Here is a 25,699-nt window from a genome sequence, read left to right as displayed (position 1 = left end):
CCCTAGGTTGTAGACTATTGTAGACCTTTCTGCGACTTCTTTGCAACCCCATTTCACTAATGAAATAAACATGCAGTGTTCAAGTGTCTTAACACACGGCTCAAATACGATCTTCAAACCGCCTGAAAGTATCAACATCATCAACAGCCCTTTAAAGTCAAAGTCAATGTCAAAATTATTTATTTTAAAGGCACTTTTGAATGTCAAAGGAAATATAGAATATTAACAGTGTCTGTCTGTCGCTCAGTCGTCTAGTGAAGCTATTTGCTCGTTCCAAAATGTAGTTTCCTATGGAGAAGAGCGAGCAAGAAACTCCATAGGTTACTCTTTTAAATCAGGTTCACAATACAATTCTTGGTTAGATTCTTTTGATGTGACCGTGATGCTGAATTAAGGAACTATGGCTTATGGGCTTGTTTTGCATAAGAGGATTTGATCTCTAACGAGTACCTAATAAGGTATATCCCGTAGGTTTTACAATAATTAGGTACAAATAAAATTATTATGGCTTTTTTTGTGGGGGGGAAATCATCCAATGACTTCTGCCGCCTTGGGCGAGGCGAGAAGGAGTGACAGACAGTGACAGACCGTTCCTACTCCTGCTTTTCGAGCCGGAGACCCGCATATTCCACAGCTAAATTATTAGAGGTGGATAGATTAGATTAGATGAGTTTGATAGGAGATAAAGAAGTTTCTTATAGGATCTAGATAGGTACGATATTATAGCCAATCTAGGTATAGCAAATATACTAAACTTACTGTTTAATAATTCTAGCCAAGGATAAAATATTAAATAACTACTTCTTTAGTTATGAGTTGTTGAATCTCAATGTGACGAGAGAGATAGGGATTAATTGTCTTTTTTTTAAAGGGGTAAAATCATCCAGTGGCTTCTCTCGCCTTGGGCGAGGCGAGAGGGAGTGTCAGACTCTTACTGACTAAAAACTACTCTGTTACTACCTGCTTTTCGAGCCGGAGTCCCTGTAAACCCGCTACATAGTCCGCAGCTAGAGTTTAATCATAATATGTGGTAACATTAAAATATATACTTTTGAATAGGTACATTCTTATGAATAGAAACAATTCTTATTAATAATTAAGAACTTACCAGCCATAAGGAGCCAACTTTTCCTTCTCCCAATCGGTGCCATTCTCAGCGTTTTTCATTTTTGCCACTTTTTTATTAGATTTTTTTTTTATTTCAACACAAATGTTCACTCATTATATCACTGACTATTCTTATAGTATCTTTATATTTGTCTAGTATTTGGTTATAAAGGTAACTATGTCTAAAATGATATATAGTTTATTTGGTATGTTTTAGGTAGGTATGTATACAAACAGGGGTGTCGGGATTTGCACACCTAACATGTATGTTTAAGCTAATAGAAGGTTCGTTTAAAAAAGATATTAAAACGAAAATGTAGTGGTTTTTATATGCGAAAACCAAGATAGGTAAAGCAAATGTTTGATAGGATAAATGAAATCATATCTTTGGCTAAGTATTTGCCGGCATTTTTCAGTTTGCTACCGTTATTGCTGAAACTCTTTGTCTTGTGTTTAGTCATGTGATCACGAAATACTGTTGTTTTAGTATTAAGCCTTATTTGAACAGATTTAAGAACTTAGTGCTTGAATTTAGAGTTTGCAAAGGATTTTTTTTTTGGGAAATGTTTGAAGTGTTAGGTTTTGGGGAAGTATTAGGTTTTGAAAACTCTTTGAGCCGGCGCCCCTGTAGGTATTAAATAAATGGTATTTTAATAACTCTGTTGTTTTAAATATTTTAACTTTTATATAATTAGATAGCTATTATAATATTCACATTGTTTTCTTGTGAAAGACAAAACGAATAAACTTCCGTCTAATACGCATCTAGTTTCGACTACTGGTAAAGAAATATGTTGTATATAGGTATTTCAGTTTTCATATTATGTAGATTAAGGTAATAACAATGGAGCTAGTATTGTGGTCGAGTTTCTTAGAAATATCTCAACAAAAATCAATTGCTGTTCGTTAGTGTCGCTATAACTCCAGAACGGCTGGACCGATTTGGGTAATTTTGGTCTTGAATTATTAGTGGAAGTCCAGGGCAGGTATATAAGACATATAAAAGAAAAAAATTGAGGCGGTACGAAGTTTGCCAGGTCTGCTAGTTAGACATAAAAACACTTTTGGTTTTATAAGTATACCTACAAAGCAAATTAACCACGATCACAACTCGACCACAAACCCATTACTTCTAATAATAGTTTTACTGAGACTTAATACAACTACTTTTAACTTTGTCCATTGAAGTCTGCCAGTTGAAGATGAAGATTAACTACCTAATTACTTTTTGTTACCGTTTGTCTCTGCCAACGCGTTAATTTGATGAACATACCTACACCGCTGCTATCTTTAATTTTGTGTTCCTTCACGAAAGAAATATAATATTGTTTATTTTGCAAGTACATAGAAAGAGGTGTTACTTATTTAACGATGTAAGTAAGAGGGCAATACTTGTCTAGAAAAAATAATGTAATTAAAGTCTTAATGAAATGATTAATGATAACTAAGTAATATACAAATTAATTTAAGTGAGCTTTGGAGAGCATTGATAGGAGACTCTCTGTAGGATCGATATTGAAATGAAGTTATCCGACAAAGAAAGGAAGAGGAACCATGCTCGTTTACCAGCTTATTATAACATAAAAAAAACCGCAACCGCACTCTTATGCATACATAAGCAGCTTAAACCACAGGGCCACCACGACCTTACAGATACTGATTATGTAGTAATAATAGAAAGAAACAATCACAGCTTGAAAGACGTAATGAATCGTCATTATCAACGCTAGTTAATTTCCCGCATTGGCCTTCCCTGGCCTATCTCCGTTTGACGTCAACAGTAGTCTGATTATATTGCAGTTCGACTTTAAAAAACAAATAATTCGTGTCTATGCGGTAGGTCTTAGGTACATTACATAATAATGTACTATTTTGATTGGTTTAAGATGTTATTATGTTTTTAACTAACTTAAAAAATGAGGTTCTCAGTTTGACCTGTATGTATGTAGGTATGTTTGTGCGCGATTATCTCGCGTTTGGCTAAGTCGATTTTGATGTGGTTTTCAGCAAAGTATTTTTCAGGTTGAGAAGGAAGTCTTTAGGTATAAGTATTAGGGTGTTTCTTCAAAAAACTTTAACTTTTATTTAACAAATCATTATTCTCCCGCGTTATTAAGCATCATGGTAGCTTATTGTCATACTTATTTATATTTGATTGGTTGAGAGCAGTGTCACAGCTTAATTTATTGAAACCAAATTTTGTGTTTCAATCGCCAGAATTGTTAACTTTTGGGTGAGGATAATGACGCCGTTAACTTTTTGTGACTTTTTTCGAAGAATCACCCATTACCCAACTTAAAAAATGGAGGTCCGCACTTAAACATGTGTTTTAGTTTATGGCTTTTTCAATTTAAAGAGTGAAAGAGATTTATGTATTGTATTTAAAGAAGTGATAAAAAGATTTTATATTTTATTGTGTAAAGACAATAGGGAAATGTGAATAGGAACTATCATAAAAGAAATATAAAAATACGTTAACCATTATTTTATATAGGTACACTAATAAATAAAACTAGAGTGCCTATTTGTAATATTGATACTTGTGATTGAAACAACCGCTTTAAAATACGGGACGTTATGATGGACGATCGAACGAAATGACTGGACTTTTATTGGAAAGTAGCTGATGTACTAAGGAGTAAATAAGGCTAGTGTCCGTAATCCGCCCGAGCAAAGCCGCGGGCATGAACTAGTATTTTCTACATATATTTTCAAAAATCAACACGTGTCTGTAATTTAGATAGAATCTATGTATTGTCTGTCTAAATTTAAAAAAGAGATTCTATCTACGAAATGTCTTTACATGAAAAAGACTAGATTATTCATGTATGTAGTGTCTTTACATGGAAAAAGACATTGTGTTTTACAGTTAATTAGCTAGGTAATTGCAGAATAATAAAAGCAATGAGCAATGTAATTGCAAAACAATATAAGCAAGTAATTGCAAAGTCATAACATATGACAGACTATAATAAAATAACAGTGATGTATTTGTTGTTTTAAGTCGATAAAATAAATAAAAAGAAATAATTACATCTTTATATTAACGGAAAATATCTTAGAAATTTATGAGATATATTTTACTAGTACCTTGATGTAATAATTTACTATTTCTACTTGTAATTACCTGCATAGATTGTGTAATCATAGTATTTATTATTTTATAATTTATCCCTTGTCAACACTGTTATTAAAGATATTTAACTTTCATTTAAGTATGTATTTTTTACACAAAATCTAAGTGAGTATTTGATTATTATTTTAAAAAATATTACATCTACCTACCCGTCGTCCGACAATAATATTGATATACAATTATTAGCTTCACATATAAGTAACGTTTTTATAACACTAATTTTATTTTTAGTTATTTTTAACCGACTTCCCAAAAAAGAGGAGGTTCTCAATTTGGCTGGTATGTCAATATGACATGATGACTTTAATTGTTTTTTTTTCTTTGTGGGCAAGGCATGGCAACCTAGTCTCCAATACAAAGTTGTCGACTATTGTGCCTTTAATTGATTTGTTTAACATAATTTTAATTTTCATACATAAAGTAAATTACTATGTAGACCTAGGAATAGAAATTATACGCCATCACGGGATTAGAAAATAAAAATATGCGTAGCTATGTGTTACTGCACGAGTCAACAACCTAATATAATTATTTAATTTAACACGTTACACACTAAATTAGCAGATAAATCAAAATTTTAAATGAACAACGGACAAGAAACAAAATTATCAACCATTCAAATAATTTTGTTTTTTTAAATAAAACAATACACAGCCACCGACCGAAAATACCGCGAAAAGATTTTTTTAATCTATGGACAATGCAGAGACGAACGCAAAATCGAAATATGATTTAATTTATTCTTTTATCTTTATTTCACGCATTTATTTACTAACAATTTAACAAATTTAAATATTATTTAGTAATTTATTCAAGACACAGCACCGTAACAAAATTATTTCTTGTAGAAATTGAAACAGACTGTCAGATACAACCGTGTACTGGATTAAAAGAGACATTATCTTAAAATAAATACGAAGATACGTCGGCAAACATATAAAATGTACATAGATTATGGCAAAGATAAGCTTTGTTTCAAAACTATTGCAAACAGTTCTCAAGTTATTTGTAAATATTTGAATAATGGCGTAGGTACAGGATTTTCTTTTGTTACCGTAATGACGTTGTTTTAGCAGATATTTTTTAAATACGGAATAAATAATGCGGCACTTATGGATTTATTCGTGACGTCACTTCTGTTAATTCTTTGGTAATTACGTATGAGAAAACTTAAAAGTACACACGTTTTTTGGTAGTTATGTAATTAATGACTTATCGCCATCGTGTGCGTTGACCATTTATCCTGCTTGGGTAAATAAAGGACAGTTGATTAAGTAGTACATATATACATAGCGCTTTTTTGTGTTTAATGTTAGTTTTACGTAAGCGAGAGTCAGCAAGACTATTGTCGTTTTGAAGTTTTCTTTAGATATTCAGAGTACCTACATAGTACACATATGGGTTAAATTAAAGTATTTAGGAGGTATGCGGAAGGCTATTCCCATTTTTTTAACTCAAAGTATGTATAAAGTAACGTTTTTGGCAAACAGCGAAGTATGAGAAGAAAGTTAGAAAGGTAATCTTTTATAGAAACCACAATTAAGATTAAGCTTTATTTTCATCAAATTAGAGTTTATAATGATAAAATCTCGTTAGTTTATAATCAGAGCTATGTATGACAGCATCGCATGCATTTTGCAATTTTAATCTGAGTTCAATAACCTGTGCTGTTGATAGAATATCTTTATAATTGCTGTTAGATAGCCTATTATTGGAATAAATACTACGTAACATTTTGTTACTATTTTTCAATATAATTAAGCATTTATTTGCTGTTATAGGGGAAGTATGTACAAAATGACATATAGTTTTGTTTTTGTATTATAACTTTTTATTGGTAGGTCACAAAACAGTCATAGTTCACATTAATCATCTTTGGTCCTTAAATTATCGTTACTAATAAACATTTATAGTAATAAATCAACAGAAAAAAAAAACAAACAAAATTTAACTGAGATCAGTGATAACTTTCGTGGCATTTCTCCAACAGGTCTAAGTTGGAGATGGTCTCGCCAGTAAATACCGAGAATGCGACGCAAACATCGGTTAACGAAGACCTGGATTTGGCGGGAATGTCCTTTGTTACCTTCCACGTCTCGCACCCGTATAGCAGCACCGATTTGACGTGGACCCGAAGATCTTAAGCTTGATCCTTCGGGTCAAGCGGGACTGCCAGACCGGTCTCAACTGCGCGAAAGTTGCTCGAGCTTTGGCGATCCGTGAGGCGATGTCCTCCTCATTCCTCCAGTTTCCGATCACGACGCTCCCGAGGTAGTGAATTTGTGGACGCGCTCCACTGCCTCCGTGCCAATCAGCAACGGTGTATTATTCTTCACGCCTGATCTTATTTCTTTGTCTTCCGGGTATTAATTTTGAGCCCTGTTTTTGCTGCCTCCTGTCGCATCGTCCAACTTAGCTTGCGCATGGGTGTGACTCAGCAGGCAAAGATCGTCGGCATTAGGTCTTCTAATGTGTTGGACAGTCCCCATTCATCCCGCGGCGCCGTTTATCTGTGATGCGAAGCATAATTCCGTCCAGGACGACCAGCAAAAGCAGAGGTGACGAAGGCAGCCTTGGCAACACCTGCGTGCACCGCATGTTTCCGAAATAAGACCGTTGTGAGTTACTCTACAGCGTACTTTCTGTAGATACTTTCCAACAGGCGGAACTTCAGGTGGCACTCCAATTTCCAGTAGCTGACCAGATGCTTGGCCACTTCAACGTATCAAAGTCTTTTTCGAAGTCAACATATGTATGTAAATCTCTCTCTGCCATTCAGCCTGTTCCAGTATGATACGAAGAGTTTGTCTGGTCCGTACACGAGCGGCTCGATCGGAAGCCAGCCTGTTCCCTGCGGAGGAGAGGGTAACGGCCCTTGCCAGTCTGAAGGATGAATCTTGCAGAAAACCTTAGCAGGAATACTGCAATTGATGCCTCTCCAGTTGTCAACATACTAAGGTCTCCTTTCTTAGACAGTGATAACAAGGCCTTTGTTCCACGGTAGCTCCTCCGAAGTCCAAATTTGCTCGATTAGGAGCGTTTAACATCGACAGCGGAAGGTAAGTCTGGTAGCATGCAGTGATAAGGTCGAGTCCTGGTGCTATTGCCTGTCTTCAGAGAATGGATGGCTTTAGCTACTTCCAAGGCTGAATTTGGGTCTACATTAATAGAGCAGCTGTTGGTGGGGAATAAAATGAAGTCGCCAGGTGTTGATGTCGTAAACCGGAAGACCTCTACAAAGTGCTGATGCCAGCGTGCCAGCTGCCCCTCTGGTGTCACATATGAGTATGCCCATCTTTAGCTTTCAGCGGCTTTTTCTCCTGGACTTACTGCCACCCGCCAAGGATTTTGTAGCTTTATATAGCTCCTTTAAGTTGCCTGTGTTTGCAGCCTGTTGAGCACGATCTGCAATAGGCCCACTGCCTTCTATCCTTGCGGGTACAGCGAGATTTCTTTGCGCTTTTGACGGTATTGCACGTTAAGTTCGGCTCGAACAGCGTCATGGGCTTCGAGGCGTCTCATGAAGTCTCCGTCATCTTCTATCAGGTCCCATGTACGTTGCGCATCCAGTTCCTTTGAGTGGGTGCTCTTAAGCCCTAAAACGATGGAGCTGGTCTTTGTATAGGCCACTTTGATCCGATTCCACTCCTCGTCCAATGAGTTAGTAGCCGTGTCGAGTGTGGCAAAACGATTGCGCAATTCAAGTTGGAATGATTGGGTTTCTGATCGTTTAATTTGCCCACCTCAAACCTCTGTAGGTCCTCCAGCTGCACGAGCCACCGTACCTTAAGGAACTTCAGCAACATCCAGGTGGTGATCAACATGACATATAGTTTTGTTTTTGTATTAAAACTTTTTATTGGTAGGTCACAAAACAGTCATAGTTCACATTCATCATCTTTGTATCTTTGGTCATTTTGTCCATATGCTACGGACAAAATGACATACGTTAATGGACAAAATGACATATAGATAAATGTGACGGAATTATTGGCATAATTCGCAAATGAAACGTTACTTCTTTTGGGCAATCGGCGCAAGAAGCGTGAAAATTTGAAATTGTAAGCACCGCAACCAGTCTCCTCCAGGCTAGGATCTTGAATAAAGGTCGTTGCAATATATACAAGCACAGTCATCTTCATCGTCTTGGGAGATATTGGGAAAATCTCCTTCTCTACTGTCTTCAAACAATGTTTTGGAGACTATACGTTTTTTCTTTGCTGGAGGTTTTGCTGGGCTATACGTTTTTTAGGCGCATTTTTAGATTTTATTTCCAACATATTAGGAGTAGAAGTCAATACCAATGAGCTCCATAGGAACAGCAAGAGCAGATGACGATGGACGATCATTGGTAGTAGCAGCAGTTAAAACCGTTTCTTGAGCGTTTGTTGTTGGAGCCTGAGGTGAAACTTCAGGCTGTGGGTCGATAGATGCTGTAGATGCTGTGGACAAAATGGCATAGGTATGTCATTTTGTCCGTTATATACGTATGTCATTTTGTCCATACAGCGTTTTAAAAAAATAAAATTTGTAAATAAATATAAAACAAGCTCTTTTTCTAAAAATAAGTAATTTAGTCTGAAGATAAATGTTCATCTTTAAAAAAATACTGCATTAATAGTATCAATAACAAAAAAATTACCATTGGAATAAAAACTTTGACGGCGCGAAAAAAACTTGCAAGGAGTGTTTACCTGTCGTCGGCCATAACACTGTGATAAATGAAATGGATGCGTTCAAAATTTGCCAGAAAATAGGAAATAGTTATGGCCGCGTGGTGACACTATCAGTTTTGTGTTAAAGGCCGCCAAATTCAAAAAATACCGCCTGTGTCATTTTGTACATATATGTCATTTTGTACATATTTCCCTGCAGATATTATTATTTTTTTGTTTACAGCCTTTTTTAGATTACCTTAAAAGGCATTCTTTATACAGCCAGTTACTTTCTATATTCTATTTTTAAATTCATAAACGTATGGCATTATTATACATAGGTACATACATCAACAGCCTGTAAGGGGCTACTTCTGACCAAAGACCTCTCACACAGAGAAGGTGGCATTTGAAAAAACGTTAATTTTCCTAAATCTTATATCTTTTTTCAAAACAAGCACAATACAAAAGAATGGGAATTCTGATCTACGTTTTAAATCTGTAGGATTTACCTATTATGTATTAGGTACTTGTTACATCGGGCAAATACAGAAAAGCTACTAAATTTTAAGTAGTAGATACTTAAACTACTCACTTTATGAAGTATTTGTAGAGACAGAAATATTTCTATAAACGTTCTAAAATTGAATAACGTTTGAATATTTAAACATATCAGTAACAAAATTATAGATATCCCAAGTACGTACCTGAAGGAACGAGTAAGAAATCTTTGAAAATCCATGAATCGAACCAATCGGGTTGCGAGCGTAGGTATACGTATGTCCAATCCCTGGCTCTTGGAGTGAATGAATTAAAAATTCTAATAATGGACACATGTAAAGATGTCAATATTATAGAAAAGAAGGAGAAATTATAAAAAAAAAAACATTAACAAATTGAACTAGAACATTCTTTAGTTTACACTATTCAGGAATTTATGTCGGCTATGTGGTTGAATACTTAGATATTGTGTGATTCATGTGAAACAAACCTATGTAGGTATATAAATACTTATTTGTTATGAAAACTAGTTAGTGCTTTGAATCTACCCGCGATAGTCATGTTAAACGCATTATTTATTACAAATTATAGTCTAAAGTATTGTTGGTTTATTTATTTTACTCCAGGTGGCAATAAAGCTAGCAGCCCGGCTAAGATCCAGCATGGTAAGAGATCTCCGTAGCTTAAGTACATCATCAAGACGTGATGTTAGACATTACGATGGCGCCATAGTAGGAAAAAGGGGGGGGAGTGGATAGTAGGGTGCCAGTGGATGCAGGTGGCGGCTTGTCGTTCTACGTGGAGGACTAAGGGGGAGGCTTTTGTTCAGCAGTGGACGTCTCTCGGCTGATGATGATGATGATCATAGTAGGGAAGCCATGAATAGCGCATATCCATAGCACGCATCCGTAACACGCATCTTTTCATATAAAAATGTTGCTTAGCTGAGTCCGTTTCCACTAGTGCTAAGTAATGTGTACCAATTATTTTTTTTATATTTGGTGGGTTGACGTTTGGCCTCTATTTCGCTATGATTGTTGGAAGCAGCGTACTTAACTGTTCACGTTGCGTCCTTTGACAAAATGCATGTACTCGTCAAAAACGATCGCGGATTTGATATTACCGCTTCGTTGCTTCGCTTGCTTAGAAACAACTTGCTTAAACTGTCAGTTTTTATTGTTTCTAAGCAAGAGGCAAGCGCCTCATTTATAGGCCGCCTATTGTTATTTAAGGATAGACGCATTCGTCAAACAACGCATCGTGCACAGTTACCCTCATAATATATATAGAGTATATAATATTATTATTATAGAGTTATATAATATTATTATAGAGTTTCATCCAGAGATCTTTCAATAAAAAATATTAATTAAACTTAAACATTTTGACAACTTTCGCGTCAAAAGTTAAAGACGCTTTCCGAACGACAAACGAAACGCGTAACAGACTATAAATTAGCTGTCAATGTTGTCAATACATGACAGAATATTCCAGAACCAATCAGAGCACTTGACATTAGTTTAATTTTGACATTACATTCGATTGCTTTGTAGGACAGTTTACGGCACGTATGCAGTCTGTGCGTTACCTATCTGTCGGTAGATTTGCATATTAAAGATAGAATTTTAATATAGGTAAGTCGTATATAAAATGTGGTAAAAATCTTTATTTCTTAGTTAAATCTATAGAGATATGATGATGATGCCAAAATCTCCATGTTTGGCAGGTGGGTTAAAGATCGTAGATTAAATTACACGGTTGTCAAGATGTCAGAGAATCATCTGCTGGCTAGTCTCAACCAAATTATAAATATTTGTTATGAATAAGACAACCGCGGGAAGATAAATATTTTCTCTGCTTGTAATCAATTTAAGTGGCTCTTAAGACAATCGCGGTAAGACAAATATTATATTTTCAATTCTCCGCTGCCGTAAGCAAGGTTATCTAGTAACTATACTAGATATACTAATAATACAATGAAAATGTCATAGTTACTAAACTATGACATGTTATTGGTATGCCAATCAATAATGATGATGATTTTCATAAAATTAAGTTTTAGGTTTCACCTGACTACTACTAACTAACCTAGCAAACCAGCTGTCGTCGGCAATATTTCCGAACCGATACGACCTCCAAAATTTTAAGAAAGAGCGTATTCCTTTTTGATATGGCAACGCACTACTAACTCCTCAGGTGTTGTAGGTGTCCACGGGCGACGCTAATCGCTTACCAACAGGTGATACGTCTGCTCGTTTGAATATTCCATAAAAAACACGGAATAGAAAAGAAATAAAATGGAATCATTTAGAATCTTCACCGGCGACAAGTAATAGCACCCCGTTGTACGAAACGCAAACTGTGTGCGAAGTACGGGGTTAATTTTAATGGTGAACGATCTTTTTTGAGAAACACTAAAGGCAGGCCTTTATGAAGCAGTGGATGTATGCCAGCTGATGATAATGACGACTAGGCTATTCCAGTCTTCATTTGCCATCAGTACCTAGATACTCTACGTAGGTATTTCTTCCGTGTTATGGTAAATCTGTAGGTCTTAAATTGTAAAACGAAGATGAGAATTCCGATTGTCTTTTGTTACATAGGTACATTACCAGAACAATGCATTACCTATGTATAACATTTAAAGAATTAAATAAAAATATGTTTTAAATTATTAAAGTGTAAAAATGGAAACAAAACGTATTTTTATGCTGAGGTATCTTATTAATTGTATAGGCAGGTTATCTACACATTGATTTATTAATTTACTATTAAAAACATTCAAATAAGACTTACGAACGAACTTTTTCTGATAAAGTTTTCAAATCAAAACAAATACAATTAATCTTATGCAAAAGTTTTACATCACATCAATAATATTAGCTACTAAATAAACCACGACACCACTACATACTATTAAAATATCATTTTAGACAAAACTTACAAAACTCAACCATAAACCAAAAAAAAAAATATTTTTTTTAACTCCCGAAAAATATTACGATCGCAAATATGGCCGCCCGGTTTTCCCGCGCAACGTGTCGATGCCAACCGACAGCTGATTGATCACTGGCCATAAATACGAAGGTTTGGTGTTTCGCCGATAGTTGCTTACACCTTTTTGATATTGATAACATTCAACAAACGCAATTGGTGTAGATCGTGTCATTGAACTAAATAATCATTATGAGTTAAATAATTGTTATGAATTGCATCGCTTTTTGATTATACTTGTCTTGTATTGAATGTGGATTTGGTTAGCCTCAGATAACAAATTTCATAACTAATTTCTCAATGAAGCAGTAAAGCATAAGTCAGTCAGAGTCATTTAATGGTTACTTAATACTTAACCCAGTCCTTAGCAATTGTTTTCGGAACAAAATCGTTACTAAGGAATAGTTCAAGTAATCATATAATGTCTTTGAGTGCGGCAGTAAGTCTTTGAGAATAATGTAAGAAATCTATTGCTGCAAAATAATGCATGCATCTAATTAACCCAATTAACACATTTACCTTCAACAGTTTTCTATTGGCAGTCAAAGACTCAAATATAAAAAAAATGGTTATCATGCTACCTATAAGCAAATTAATAAATCAAATATTAACCTACACTAACAAAAAAACACGTACCAATCAACATTTCAAAAAAGCACGTGTAATTTTTATCGATACATTGCAATTTTCCAGACACAGATCACAAATCGAATGATTATAAAATACGAATGGCATTTGACGTCAATATACCAGCCAGTGAGCATTAAACGTGACACGATAAGTCATACTAAACGGTAACACACGCAGATTGTTTCTACTTTGTAGATATACATCATCTGATTGCAAAATTATCAACTAAATGCAGATAAAATGGAGGCATATCTGAACATCATACTGACTTTGACATATCAATGACGTAAGTGTCAACTGTCAAAGCTTCCTTGTTTAATCTGTGTGCGTCATATTTGGCGCCAACTATGTTTGGATGTGTGAAAAACGTATATAATATTTACCCATAAATCCTGGAATATGTGAAAATAATAACAATACCATAGATGTTGGTATGGTCAGTTCATTAGCATGTCCCTAAATGCGTTTTGTAATAGATTTTTTTTATGGTAAACGAGCATACGGATCGACTGATGGTAAGCTATCGCTGCCGCCCATGGACACTTGAAATACCAGAGGCATTACAAGTGCGTTGCCGGCCTTTCAGGGGTTAGAAATTTAAGGGTTGTTGGGGAATCGGGAATTGGGAAAGCGGGGTAATTGGGCCTCCGATATTCAGAAATAAACCCATTTTTGCAAAGTATGTTTATTTATGTATGTATAAATAGAGCTCCCACGTGGTTCCTTAGGGTCACGCTACGAGCCTACGGCACTAGTCTAGGCTATCTAAATAGCCTATGGACAGAGGTAGATCTATAACGTGACTATTAAATGCATAATGCTCGTTCAGGACTACTAATTAGCGTGTTCTCGTCAGTTCTAATACCTACATCATTTTAGCTAGCATTATGTACGTAGGTCTAGATATAGCTTAGATAGATATTATATAGCTTACAACATAGGAAAAAACAGGGTATGGCCATTTTAAAACGTTCATCTTTCTTGTATTGGACAATTGGGTCCATTTACATTTCTGAATAAAAAAAATATATTTTTATTTTTCTAACGTCAACATTTGGATATGTCATCTATGCATATGTATTCTGCAATGACAATTAAATAGTTGCAATTATTCAGCAAAGTCGAGTGTCATATGTCATATATCATCATCATCAACACCTCGTAAATGACACTCCACTGCTATTCCTATTCTGCTCAAGGTTTGCCATAACCTCTAAACTTGGAAGGCGACTTGCTGGTCTTAGTTTAAAAAGGTTCAGGTTTAACAAAGAGCCCTGTTACTCTGTCTCTGTCTAAGGGGTGGTGACAAATGCATATGGTAGGTATAAGAAATTGGATCTAACTGTTTAAAAATTAAAAACGTATATATCATATTGTTCCGAGCACGTGCTTTTGTAATCATTGACACCTGTTAGGTTTCAATCTCTGTAAATATGTTAAGATTGTGAAGATATTATTATGATAACAAATCGATAATCTTTGACAACTATCGACTTGATTTCTATCACATTTCAAAATGTTTCTGGTAGCATTGAAATATTTATTTTACTGTCAGGGTGCTTTTCCATCAGAGATGTGCTATGGTACGTTACTTCGGCGTTTGGCTTCCACCAATCATATTCATTGGTAAACATAGTATAGCACTAGTCGAAACGAACTTTGGCACTATGGATGTGTGCTATGGATGGCTCGAGGATACATTGTATACTCGAACTGCGCGTCTTCCTCGCACAGCTACATAGCTAAGTATCAGTGAAAACGGTCACATAGTTACATAGCTTAGCTATTACATCTTCGTAGCATAGCTACATAGCACATCTCTGGCGGAAAAGCACCCTTACACTATTATCCCACCATCTTAAAATTATATTTCCTATTTCCGCAAAATAAATATGTAGTTATAAGATTTTGGGTTCGATAACTCATAATGTCACTTTTAACTTTAGCTATATTATATTTTCTTGTGACGAATATCTGCCTTAAGGAAGGATGGTGATCCAGTAACCTTAGTACGAGTTGGCTTTACGTTAAAAGTAATTGAATCGAAAGCGCGTTCTCACTCTGATTGGCCAGCTCGAATAAACCGACCAATCAGAGGGCCAAACGTGCTCTCATTTCGATTACTTTAAACGTAAAGCCAACTGGTATTAAGGGTAAGAACTGATCATTTCTTTAACAAAAGAAGGTATCTTCTCCCTCGTATTGTCAGTATTGTCTGTTGTTTTCCTATTACCCAATTGTATTGATTACAATCTATTAAGCAACATTTCTTTACAAAGATACATCTTAGTTTTTCCTTAACAATATTTTCCTAGCATTGTCATTCAACTTCAGATTACAATCATGATAACAGATAATCTCTTAGAGAATAATAGTTTTTAATTTAAATCATAATAGAGTTGTATATCACGTGCGTGCGAACACGTGGTTATGTCAGTAATCACTCCGATTGCGACTGCGCAAGTTCATGGCATTCTGACCTTTATGGAAAGATAATTATCGTAATGTTTTCTTTTATTTATTTATAGTCTATTCATAATCGAAGTAAAAAAGGTTTATTTTTGGGGTACACTTTGTAATAAAAGTGACATACGTACGTATGTATGTACCATGAAGCTATAATCAATCTGAATGAAAGCATTGTTCGATCTGTCAGTAATATTGATAGAAAAATACTTATTAAAACAGTACCAAATTCAGAAACCAAATCGCTTTAACGTTCCAGACACAATAAGAACATACTCCTTTTTGTGAAGTCGGTTGAATAAGCGAAAACTGAGTCAAATCCAGAATCAAATCTTATTGAGACCTAATTATGGTTGCTGACGTTTTGCTTGGTGATGCAGCTCGCGTAGTTTCAAGCTACGCTAGGGGTTTATCACGACACAGTATAAGACAAAGTTGCTTTTCTGATCCTTTGTCCCTTTGTATGCTTAAAATATTTAAAACTATGCAACGGATTTTGATCCGTTTTTTTTAATAGATAGAGTGATTCAAGAGAAAGGTTTATATGTATACATGCACAATATATCACCATTGTACCCATGCGAAGCTGGAGCGGGTCGCTAGTAAAAAATAAACGACATTTCATCGACCACTCTATGAAGCTGTCTATCCTTTATTATCAAATCTTATAATTTGAATAATAAAAACCATTATTCATCTTCATAATTTGAATAACAAAAAGCATATATAAATTTTCCTTATAGCTAATTCTATTTATGGCTAAGCAACATCTACACATTGGAAAATACGTCTTACGTAGGTACGGTAACCTACCAACCAACGTTCAATATTTGGTCAGTTTTTTAGCAAACATCCAACGCAAATACTTGCTCAATGCATTTTAACTAAGACTAGTGGTCGCCTAGTGGTCGAAATTCGACCATATACGATTTAATTTACAATACCACTTAACATACGTTCAAGGATAATTTTTATTTAACGAATTGCTATTAGTTTTGTAAAATTTAAATTAATATATTCCGGCGCATCATGAATAACCAAACCTCCTTCAATGAGAAACCTTTTTTTATATGAGACGTGAGAATATCATCGCAATGTCTGTCAATTTTGACGTTTTGTCAAATACGATACTATGCATGGTAGTGTGTGTAATGTTTTATTTATTGATTTAATGTACTTTATATTATACATTATTTTTGAAAAATATTAGCGTTCTGCACTTTTCTTACACATAAACTATAGGTGTACCAAAGGACATCGGGCGTTTTTTACCCGATTTTTTAAAAGTCGCGAACATAAACCAAAATATTTTTAAATGATAGTGTTTGCAATCATATTTAATATTGTGTAGTTATTTTGATTCACAATAATGGGAAAATGGAAATAATTAGTAAAATGAAAATGATATTTTAAGTTGACTATTTTTCCTAATTACTAAACGACCGCTCAGTAAGTTAAAATATCACTCCGTGGTATTTTTGTAAACCCAATCAGACTAAATCCGTCAAGTTGATGTGCATGTTTCGTTCTCACTCTCGCCCATAGTCCTAAAACTGGTATACATATGTTGCGCTCGCGCAGGTAGCTAGCTTATCTTACTACATCGCAGTCCTTCGTCATCATCATCGCAGTCCTTCGATAAAAGTTAAGAGAAAAATATGTTGTTTTAATTATTTTTGATTCCCCTTTTCCTCTTCAATTATTGCCCAAAAACATTTATAAATATTTTTTAAATGTCCAATTTCTCCTTATTGCCACGACCCACAGATATGGGAACTATACCATTGTGAACTAGATTTAATTGCCTATCCACCGTACCTAATTTTATTTTTGTTCGCCGTAGGTAAGTGTCCCATACAAAAATGCCCGATGTTCTTTTATGCTCCTACGTCCGCGCAATTTTCGTAAAAAGCGGTCCAAAGTTTTTGCATCACGTATTAATATATAGATTATCAGGTATCAGGTATTAAGAAGTAGATCGGTTACAAGCGGTCAGAAACTGGCACATTAAAATGTGGACAATAGGTAACATTTTTATGTTGTATTAATAGAGAGGGGTATGATTTGTAATGTCGTGGGGATTCCCGTAAAGCTTGCTTTCGTTTGCTTCAAGGTCGTAAATATTCCCACCATCAAAGGCATACACGGGAAAGTGCGACGCAATATTTATTTACTTTCTGCGATTTCTTTAATAACCGGCACCAGATGGTAAGTGATGATGCGGCCTACGATGGACCTCGTATGCTCATAAACAACCTATTCACTTGGGCTTTGAAGACACCCAGGTTATACCCATCAGGAAACAGACTCCGGCAAAGAATTCCACCGGCAAAGAAGCGGTGGCGTTTCGCCGATTGTCTTGTGATTCGATGATGGAAAGGACTATAGTATTACATTTGTATTTATATCTTAAATTTATTTTACCATGTACTTGTATCATTTTACTCATTGTACGCGTAATCATTAATTGCAGACCCTGAAATAGCATCAGATTGAGGAAAAGCTTTCATGGTCGATCTTTGCGTGTGACTTAAACATTTTACTTATACAACTACTATTCTTCCTTCTCGTTTCAAGGAAAATAGATTGGAGTAGTTTTTGTCCAGCTATCAGTCAGACTGGTAAAAAAATATCTCATGGGATGGATGTTGGTAATCGAAATTAATGTGGGCTGTATAACACAGTTCCTAAAAAATATACCTATATGTATCGTCACGCCTTTTATCCCCGAAGGAGTAGGAAGAGATGCACATTAAGGCACGTAATGCCAATGAATAATATACACCAACTTTTCGCCATTTGTGTTATACTTAAGTCCCATGTAATATGGGGGCGAGCCAAATGCCATATATTTACTGGGCACAACTCCAGACTCCGTGCTACTAGTTACTGAGAAATTTCAAAAGTCGAACACATTTAAACAAATGCAAGATTATAGATTTCTTGAAAAGCATGTCAATTGACAAGTCGTTACATGATATCCATTGTATGATTCCGACAATTTCTCTCAAAACCCTTTGAAGGACAGTTAATTTAAAGAATGTCAAGTTTTTCCTTGTCTATTATCTCAAAGGCCACATCTGGAAATAGGGTCAATGTTGCCAATGATACGAGGTGGCGCAGAATCTTGAAGGCTTACATGACAATTGTATCATTATGTTCCGGTGTTAAGGTTTCTTTAAACCTTGGATGTACCTACATAAATAAATTGTTCACGGCCTTAGGCTACATTTGCACAAAATACTGTCAAAAATGGGTACAGCATACAATAGGAATGATGACTGGGTCAAAAATAAATTACATATTACAACTTTTCAATACAATAAAATATTTAAAAATTTTCACTCGCATTCATAAATTTGATGAACTACTTAATTTTGTATTATTTCTAGCTAAATTTCTAGAAATAAGTCTGCTATTTGACGTAAAAATCTGATGACGTCATAATAGAGTATTTCATACAAAGTTCATAGAAAATATCGTTTTGACGTTTCGAAAAAAGTATTAGATTTGACTAGTAGGAAACATGCCTATTAGATCAACAGATTATCTGGTCAAATTGATTGACCTAGGATTTTTTGTCCGTGTCGTGGTAGCCCAGTTTAAGACACCAGCTCCTTATGCATAAGAAATGCGGGTCCGAAATCTACTAACAGCAAGTACCAATGTGACTTTTTCCGAGCTATATGTATGTACTTTCTAAGATTATTCAGATTATTTTGTGTGTCGTGACACCCAGATCCGAAACAACAATTTGTGGATCACACAAAGAGTTGCTCCGTGCTGGAATCGAACCCGCTACACGTTGCACGGCAGTCAGTTGTCCAACCATCGCGCCAACCGTGCAGTCGATTAATGTGAGAACCTTCTCCGTGCGGGAAGAGGCCTTTGGTCAGCAGTGACCGCTTACAGGCTGATGATGTATGAGGTATTTTTGGAAGTAGGTAATAGGCTAGGAAAGATCGATCATTATATTTTTTTCTTCCACGTCTCTTTATTTTTATTATTAGGTAGTACGTCTATAATTGTATAGTGCTATCGTTCAGAAAAACAATTCGGCAAGTTATGAACGTGTTTGGCAAACCACTTATGGTCTGTTTTTATGGTAGTTACACAATATATCATCAGCCAAAAGTTCCCCTAATCTGAACTTTGGATCGTAGCTTCTTGACTATTGAAATGAACATATAAATCTGGTTAACTTAATAATGTAAGCTTTCTCTGGTAAGTATTTCAATGTAAACGAAATGGAGGACAAACTCCTAAAAACAAATATTAGATAGAAATACAAAGTCTGGATACAATGGAAATTATTGGAAACTACGAGTAGCTTCTGCCTTAGGCTTCACCCGCATTCTCGAATAAAAAGTCCAATCACCCAAGTGAGCTCAATCAAAATCCGTTTAGTAGTGTTAGTGTAATTGACTGACAAACATCCAACTAAACTTTTCACAATTATAATATTAGTGTGATTACATTGCTCTAAGTTAATTTGCTATAATAATTGCTAAGACTTATGGCTCTTGGTACTTTTATACGCAATAAATAAAAGAGATGCAGAAAAGATTACAAGAAGGTTTAATGTTAAAAAGGCGATTGTGACGTTATCCGTTAACTATGTAGTTGCTATTACATTTTATCGTACATCTGTTGATCTAGACTTGTTAGAATAGAGCTAACTTGTTAGCACTTAATTATCATATCACGTCTATCTGTGCTAAGGGATATGGCAGTGGTATTCTCATGTTTTGTATTGTTCTGTCTTCTAAATTTTCAGTGTTTTAGGAGGAGGAACTATGTATACTCTTTGTGTACAAGATAGATGAAGATATTTAGACTAGAAGGTGGCTTGATATGGCTATGAAATCTGGAAACCCTGGTCCCAATGGGAACATGGTGCGCCGATCCTTGTGAACGAACCTTATTAAGCCCCCTATAGGGGATGGAGAATGTTTCTCCGACCAGGTTATTGTTGAATAAGCTATACTAGGCTAAGCTAGGCTTTTCTTCAATAACCTGTAAAATGACGTTACTTTATGAATATGTAGTAATTGAAAACTATTACCTACAAGGTAAAGCAACAGAATAAATGAACTAAAGAACATCATAACCATCTTCAGTTCAACAATACCTACATAAAAACTTTTTATTCAGATATTTTACTTATTTTTTGCTTTACCGGTCGACCTTGCCAGGTGTTACTTGATTCTATACATAAGTATACAAACATACTATCTACATATAATAATATGTATAGTGTGGTATGTATTTACTTGTAATTCGAAAGATGTACAAAAAGTGGGAGAGTACTGTGACGTCATGAAACTTTTATTTAAACAAAAAAAATAGAAACTGGTTTGAAGATGCTCCAAGCTCCAATGCTTAGGCACAGAATAAAAAGAAACTTTTTTTTTGAGGGGGGAAAATCATCCAATGCCTTCTCCCGCCTTGGGTGAAGCGAGAGGAAGTGTCAGACTTTTACCTACTGACAATAAACCACCCGTTCCCACACCTGCTTTTTGAGCTGGAGCCGCGGTAAACCCGCTGGGTAGTCCGCAACTCCGGAGATAGGAACTTAGGACCGTAATAAGTGATGTAATAGTGACAGATGAAAATGTATTTGTTATCATCCCTATTTTTGCAGACTGCAGTGTTTAATGAGGAACATTTGATATAAATCGACCAAGAGCGCTCTTTGATAGACCTGAATCTTTTAAGCGTGGAGATTATGGCAAACCCTTTTATGTAGAAGCCGCCCATGCTCCGGCAGTGGACTATTATCATAATTAGAAATTATAAGCCCAGGTTTCCTCACGATGTTTTCCTTCACCGTTTATCGGTGGTGTCTAAATAATCTTAGAAAGTACGTATGAGTCGGAAAATGTCAGATTGGTACTTTGGCCGTTGGTAGGTTTCGAACACTCTCATGCATGAGAAGCGTCTTAAACCTTCGGGCCACCACGACATTGGCTTTATTGACTCTGGTCTCACGTAAATGGCATGTAGTGACTACAATTTCGGAGAATTTATAAAAAGGTTTTGATAACATAACTCCACTCCTGCTTTATTGTCATTAATTTAGAAATTTCTCAGTAACACATGAGTCAGTGACTGTGTCAGTATGGGTAAGTAAAGTATGCAAGAGGAAAATAATGTTGCAAGACTTCAACGCACGTGACACCTGGGTGATTGATAAATATGTAGGTACACAGTTCCACATCTAGCTGTACTATCCAGTGTAAACTGACCGGCGAGTGTTAGGAAAGATTATACGAAGCGAGATCATGATTAACTGGTTCTGTATAGGTCGATGTGTCCTGTGTATAGTAGTGTGTACTTAGGTAGATAGTGGGACAATAACTTTAAGAATGTAGTTCAGGAGTCACGAGTTGTTAGGTACCGACCTTAATTAATGTTGGTAAGTATAGATAACATCTAACTATAATTTTATTGTAGCTTTTTTCGTGAAACATACTTAATTAAGTAACTACTAACTATGTGATTGTAAATGCCTGATACGAGAGAAATATGAACCTACGTAATAGGTAGAAGTAAGTAATCCAGTGAAGTAAATGCGTAGAGCCAGTCACGTTAAAAATGCGATTATTCTTAGTTTTTAAGGCGGAACTAAAGAAATGGTTCCAAAACTTGATGTTGCATAATTTGATACGTTACTCTGGCAAAAAACATGGCACTCACACGTTAATACTAGCTTTAAATATAACCAAGATTAACTTATGAATATTTACATAAGTAAATATTTACTCAAGTCTACGATTATTATTTAAGTCAATCTGCATGACTTTGTTAAAAGAAAACATTTTAAAATTACGCAATAAAATCCATGACTTGTGGATCTAATTGTGATGTTTAAGCAAGTCTAGAAAAGTACCTAATATATCAATTTCTCTAGTAAACTTAATGTCCAAATAGATTATTTTAACCTACCGCTACCTATTAGGATACTTTACATTAAAAAAACAAAATTAAATGGCTATAGGAATAAGTATAAAATAAAGCGAAAAACATTGATGTTCATTATCTTTTGATTGCTACTAGTGATGTGCTGAGCGGACCTTGTCGAGTTGTCGATAAATTGTAGCTGAATGTGATTAATCTACATATAATCGTTTAAAAATAATAGGTGTGAAAAATATAATAACTAGGTACAGTAAATGATCGATAGGTAGATATAGTTTGTATTGACAATAATCTTGGAAAATAATAGTATTTATCTAGTATTAGACTGTATTTCAAGGAGTGTAAAAGCGATCATAATGAGGAGATAAAAATAAATAACTATCCGAACAACTATGCTTCGATTATAATCATTCTACAGCGATTGTAGTTATGATGAGATGATAACCTAGATTTATCTTGAATGCTAAATTGTTCTTTAATGGCCCAAGTTGATAACAAAATCGATCTAAGTTTTTCACAAAAACTAATGTTAAAAAATGATATATGTCGTGGTGGCCCGGAGGTTTGAGATGCCTTCTAATTTTATTATAAGTTTGAAATCGCCAACCCGCTTTGAGCAAACGTGGTGATTAATGCTCAAACCTTCTCCATGCGGGAAGAGGCATTTGGTCAGCAGTGGCCATTTATAGGCTGTTGATAATGATGATGATAATGTAAAAAATACTTGTATTACAAAAAGCTGTGAATACCTTCGCAAACAGACAATCAGTCACTTAGCAATCAACGATTTATTTGATGCAATGAATAATCCAAACTCTATAAACATTCATTGTCCCGTTCTTTCTCAGAATATCCATATATGTATGTGCATACATTGTTTATTGTCTGTCTGTGCGACACAAAACAACAAATGGACACATGACTGCTCGACCAGACTGAGGATATGCAAGTACCAAGTGCATTCTGTTATTTATAAATGATATTCGGTATTTAGCGCGATATTGTTGCTTGTACTGTATTCAGTATTACTTCGTTTCTATTGTAATACAAATGAGTAAGATAATAAAGTGACTGTTGCAATGTTACGCCTCTCAACAGATGTAAATTTTCAAAATATTGATATGCTTGTTGTTCTTTGAAGTCAATTGTATGTGAAGTAGTGTTTTTTTTTTTCGGATAAACACTTAGTTTTTTTTTTCATTATTCGTGTACATAATATACACACCTGTATTATGTCCGATTGATTGTGAGGAAATTATCAACATAAACAAGGAAAAGTGGATGAACTGTAATCTCTCTAAAATATAATCTTGTCAGTCTTTATGAGGTTTTTGTTTATGACTTTATTTGTTAGTCCAGACGCGAGATTAATGTTAAGTAAACAATGATTCGACATTTTTATTTAAACAGAGTAATGAGATGAAAAACTAAAAGTGTATTTCATCTATCACGTCGTTTATTTACACTGAAACTACTGGACTGACTGATTTCATCATCGTTAATCTTATTTTTCAGAGAGCAGTCCTGGCTTTTTTTTAAATAAGCCGATAAACGAGTAGACAAGTCACATGGTGGTAAGCAATCGGCGTCGTCTATCCCCGAATCACCAGAGTTAAAAAGGGAGCAGATGCTTTGCCGGCCTTTTGGGCGGTGAAGGAATTTGAGGATTGTTGGGTAATTGAGCTTTGGTTATTTTTATCATGACATTCCTAGAGGTCCGAGATATCTGTAGCGTCGACTTATACGTTTTCAATATAAACATGGACGAAATTCCAGTCCGAATACAATTAATCTAATTTTACAGTACTTAATTTAACTAGTACTTCATTTAAATTTAAATATTTTTTGCATGAGTGATCATACACTACATGTAGACCTTATCTAGACTAAGTTTATTCATCAGACCTGATATCTACATAACGGTAGGAACTGCCTTCATTTTTAACGAACGTACTTGTAAAGGTGATAAAATGTACACTATTATATTATTCAAATAGTTACCTACCATGTGTGTAAAATGCGTACGTAACGATATTTTTGCTGATACTAAGAGTCTGGGCTTTTTAAGTAGGTGCCTATAGTTAGGTATCTACATATCTAGGTAATTCATGCCCAAGTAGTACATAAGAAATACATTATCATTAATCTATTCTAGAAATATTATCGACATTTTTTAAAATAAATTGAATAAAAACGTGTAATGTTTCGTGTTTAAATAGGTCTATGAAGGATTTTTGTAGTGTACTTAGTAGTAACGTGAGAAATTACTATAAATAACGTCTTAAAGGTCGTCTCCTAGTTATTTTCGAAAGCAATTTAAAAAAATACGACGTGACACTAATTCGAAAAATTACGCTTTGGTTCAGCAAACTAGTTTCACCTCACCTTTGCCATCTGTAAGTAGGTAGGTATTTACTAAAATTTTCCTTCTAAGAAGTTTTAAATAATTAATTTGGTAGCCATAAGATTGCCATTTATACCTAGGTATAAATAATTTTATAATTACGAACTAAGACTTCATTTCTGTAAATACAATTAGTTTTAGTCAGTGAGTTATTAACTAATAAATTCCACTAGGGAGTAAAAATTTAATAAAAACACTAATTTTCATCCCAAATTACGATCCAAAATAATATTTCAATAGAAACGTATGAATGTTCATTGATTAATTTCTTATCGACACAATTAGACAACGGTCAATGTCACATCACTATCGAAGGTCGTTTTTGGCAGTAATAGAATTTTATTTTCGGTCACAGAAACACATTGAGGAAACAACAGAGTTATAATATTATTGCAAATACCTTGTGTTGTGACTATAGCGATATCCAGCACATCGATTTAATAATATTTACATTGCAATTTAAGTATTACGTGAAACGTTAGATTATGCACACAAATAATGTCCTTGTACACTTTCACTTTAGTTAATTTTAGTTCACTAGTTCACTGAATACTGCGTAAAACAACGATTTGTTTGATACAAACATTGACAGCACTAAATATAACCTAAACGCACGTCTTACTACAACAACTGAGAATGAACAGCTGATTGTAAAGTCAGCAAAAGTACCTTTCGACCGTTCGCGGCTCGCGGCAAATCGCCATGCCTACGTCTTGTCATGATGACCATAATTATATTACTTTAAACGTCCAAATAGCAAGTCCTAGTTCAGAATAAGCATTAAAATATATATTTTCATAAATGGATTTGCGAAAATTTTGCACGAAGACATTCACATTTAATAAATATTCAATTAAACTTTTGATTGTTTACAAGTAACTACAT

The 25,699-nt window shown here is 34.9% G+C and overlaps 1 protein-coding gene across 6 annotated transcripts in view; it reads right to left on the bottom strand.

Moving 5' to 3' along the window:
• Positions 1-25,699, bottom strand: part of LOC118275033 (prestin) — a 51,237-nt gene that overhangs the window by 23,906 nt on the left and 1,632 nt on the right. Inside the window, exons 1-2 of one of the 6 annotated variants that reach the window (XM_035592866.2) lie at positions 25,215-25,466; positions 1,109-1,289 (exon numbers count right to left, since the gene is read on the bottom strand). The exons of 1 other annotated variant lie outside the window; for it this stretch is intronic. In XM_035592866.2, the coding sequence (XP_035448759.1) occupies positions 1,109-1,167 (59 nt within the window). In that variant the 5' untranslated portion in view covers positions 1,168-1,289; positions 25,215-25,466. Of the gene's footprint in view, positions 1-1,108; positions 1,290-5,068; positions 5,131-12,343; positions 12,469-25,214; positions 25,467-25,699 lie in introns of those variants that run through there. 4 more of the 6 variants (XM_035592867.2, XM_035592870.2, XM_035592868.2 and 1 more) reach the window with 4 other exon arrangements.

This window comes from Spodoptera frugiperda, chromosome 11, assembly GCF_023101765.2.
Source record: "Spodoptera frugiperda isolate SF20-4 chromosome 11, AGI-APGP_CSIRO_Sfru_2.0, whole genome shotgun sequence".
Taxonomy (NCBI): domain Eukaryota; kingdom Metazoa; phylum Arthropoda; class Insecta; order Lepidoptera; family Noctuidae; genus Spodoptera; species Spodoptera frugiperda.
The sequence above is the reverse complement of the archived record's forward strand: the minus strand, read 5'-3'. Positions and strand labels throughout refer to the sequence as shown.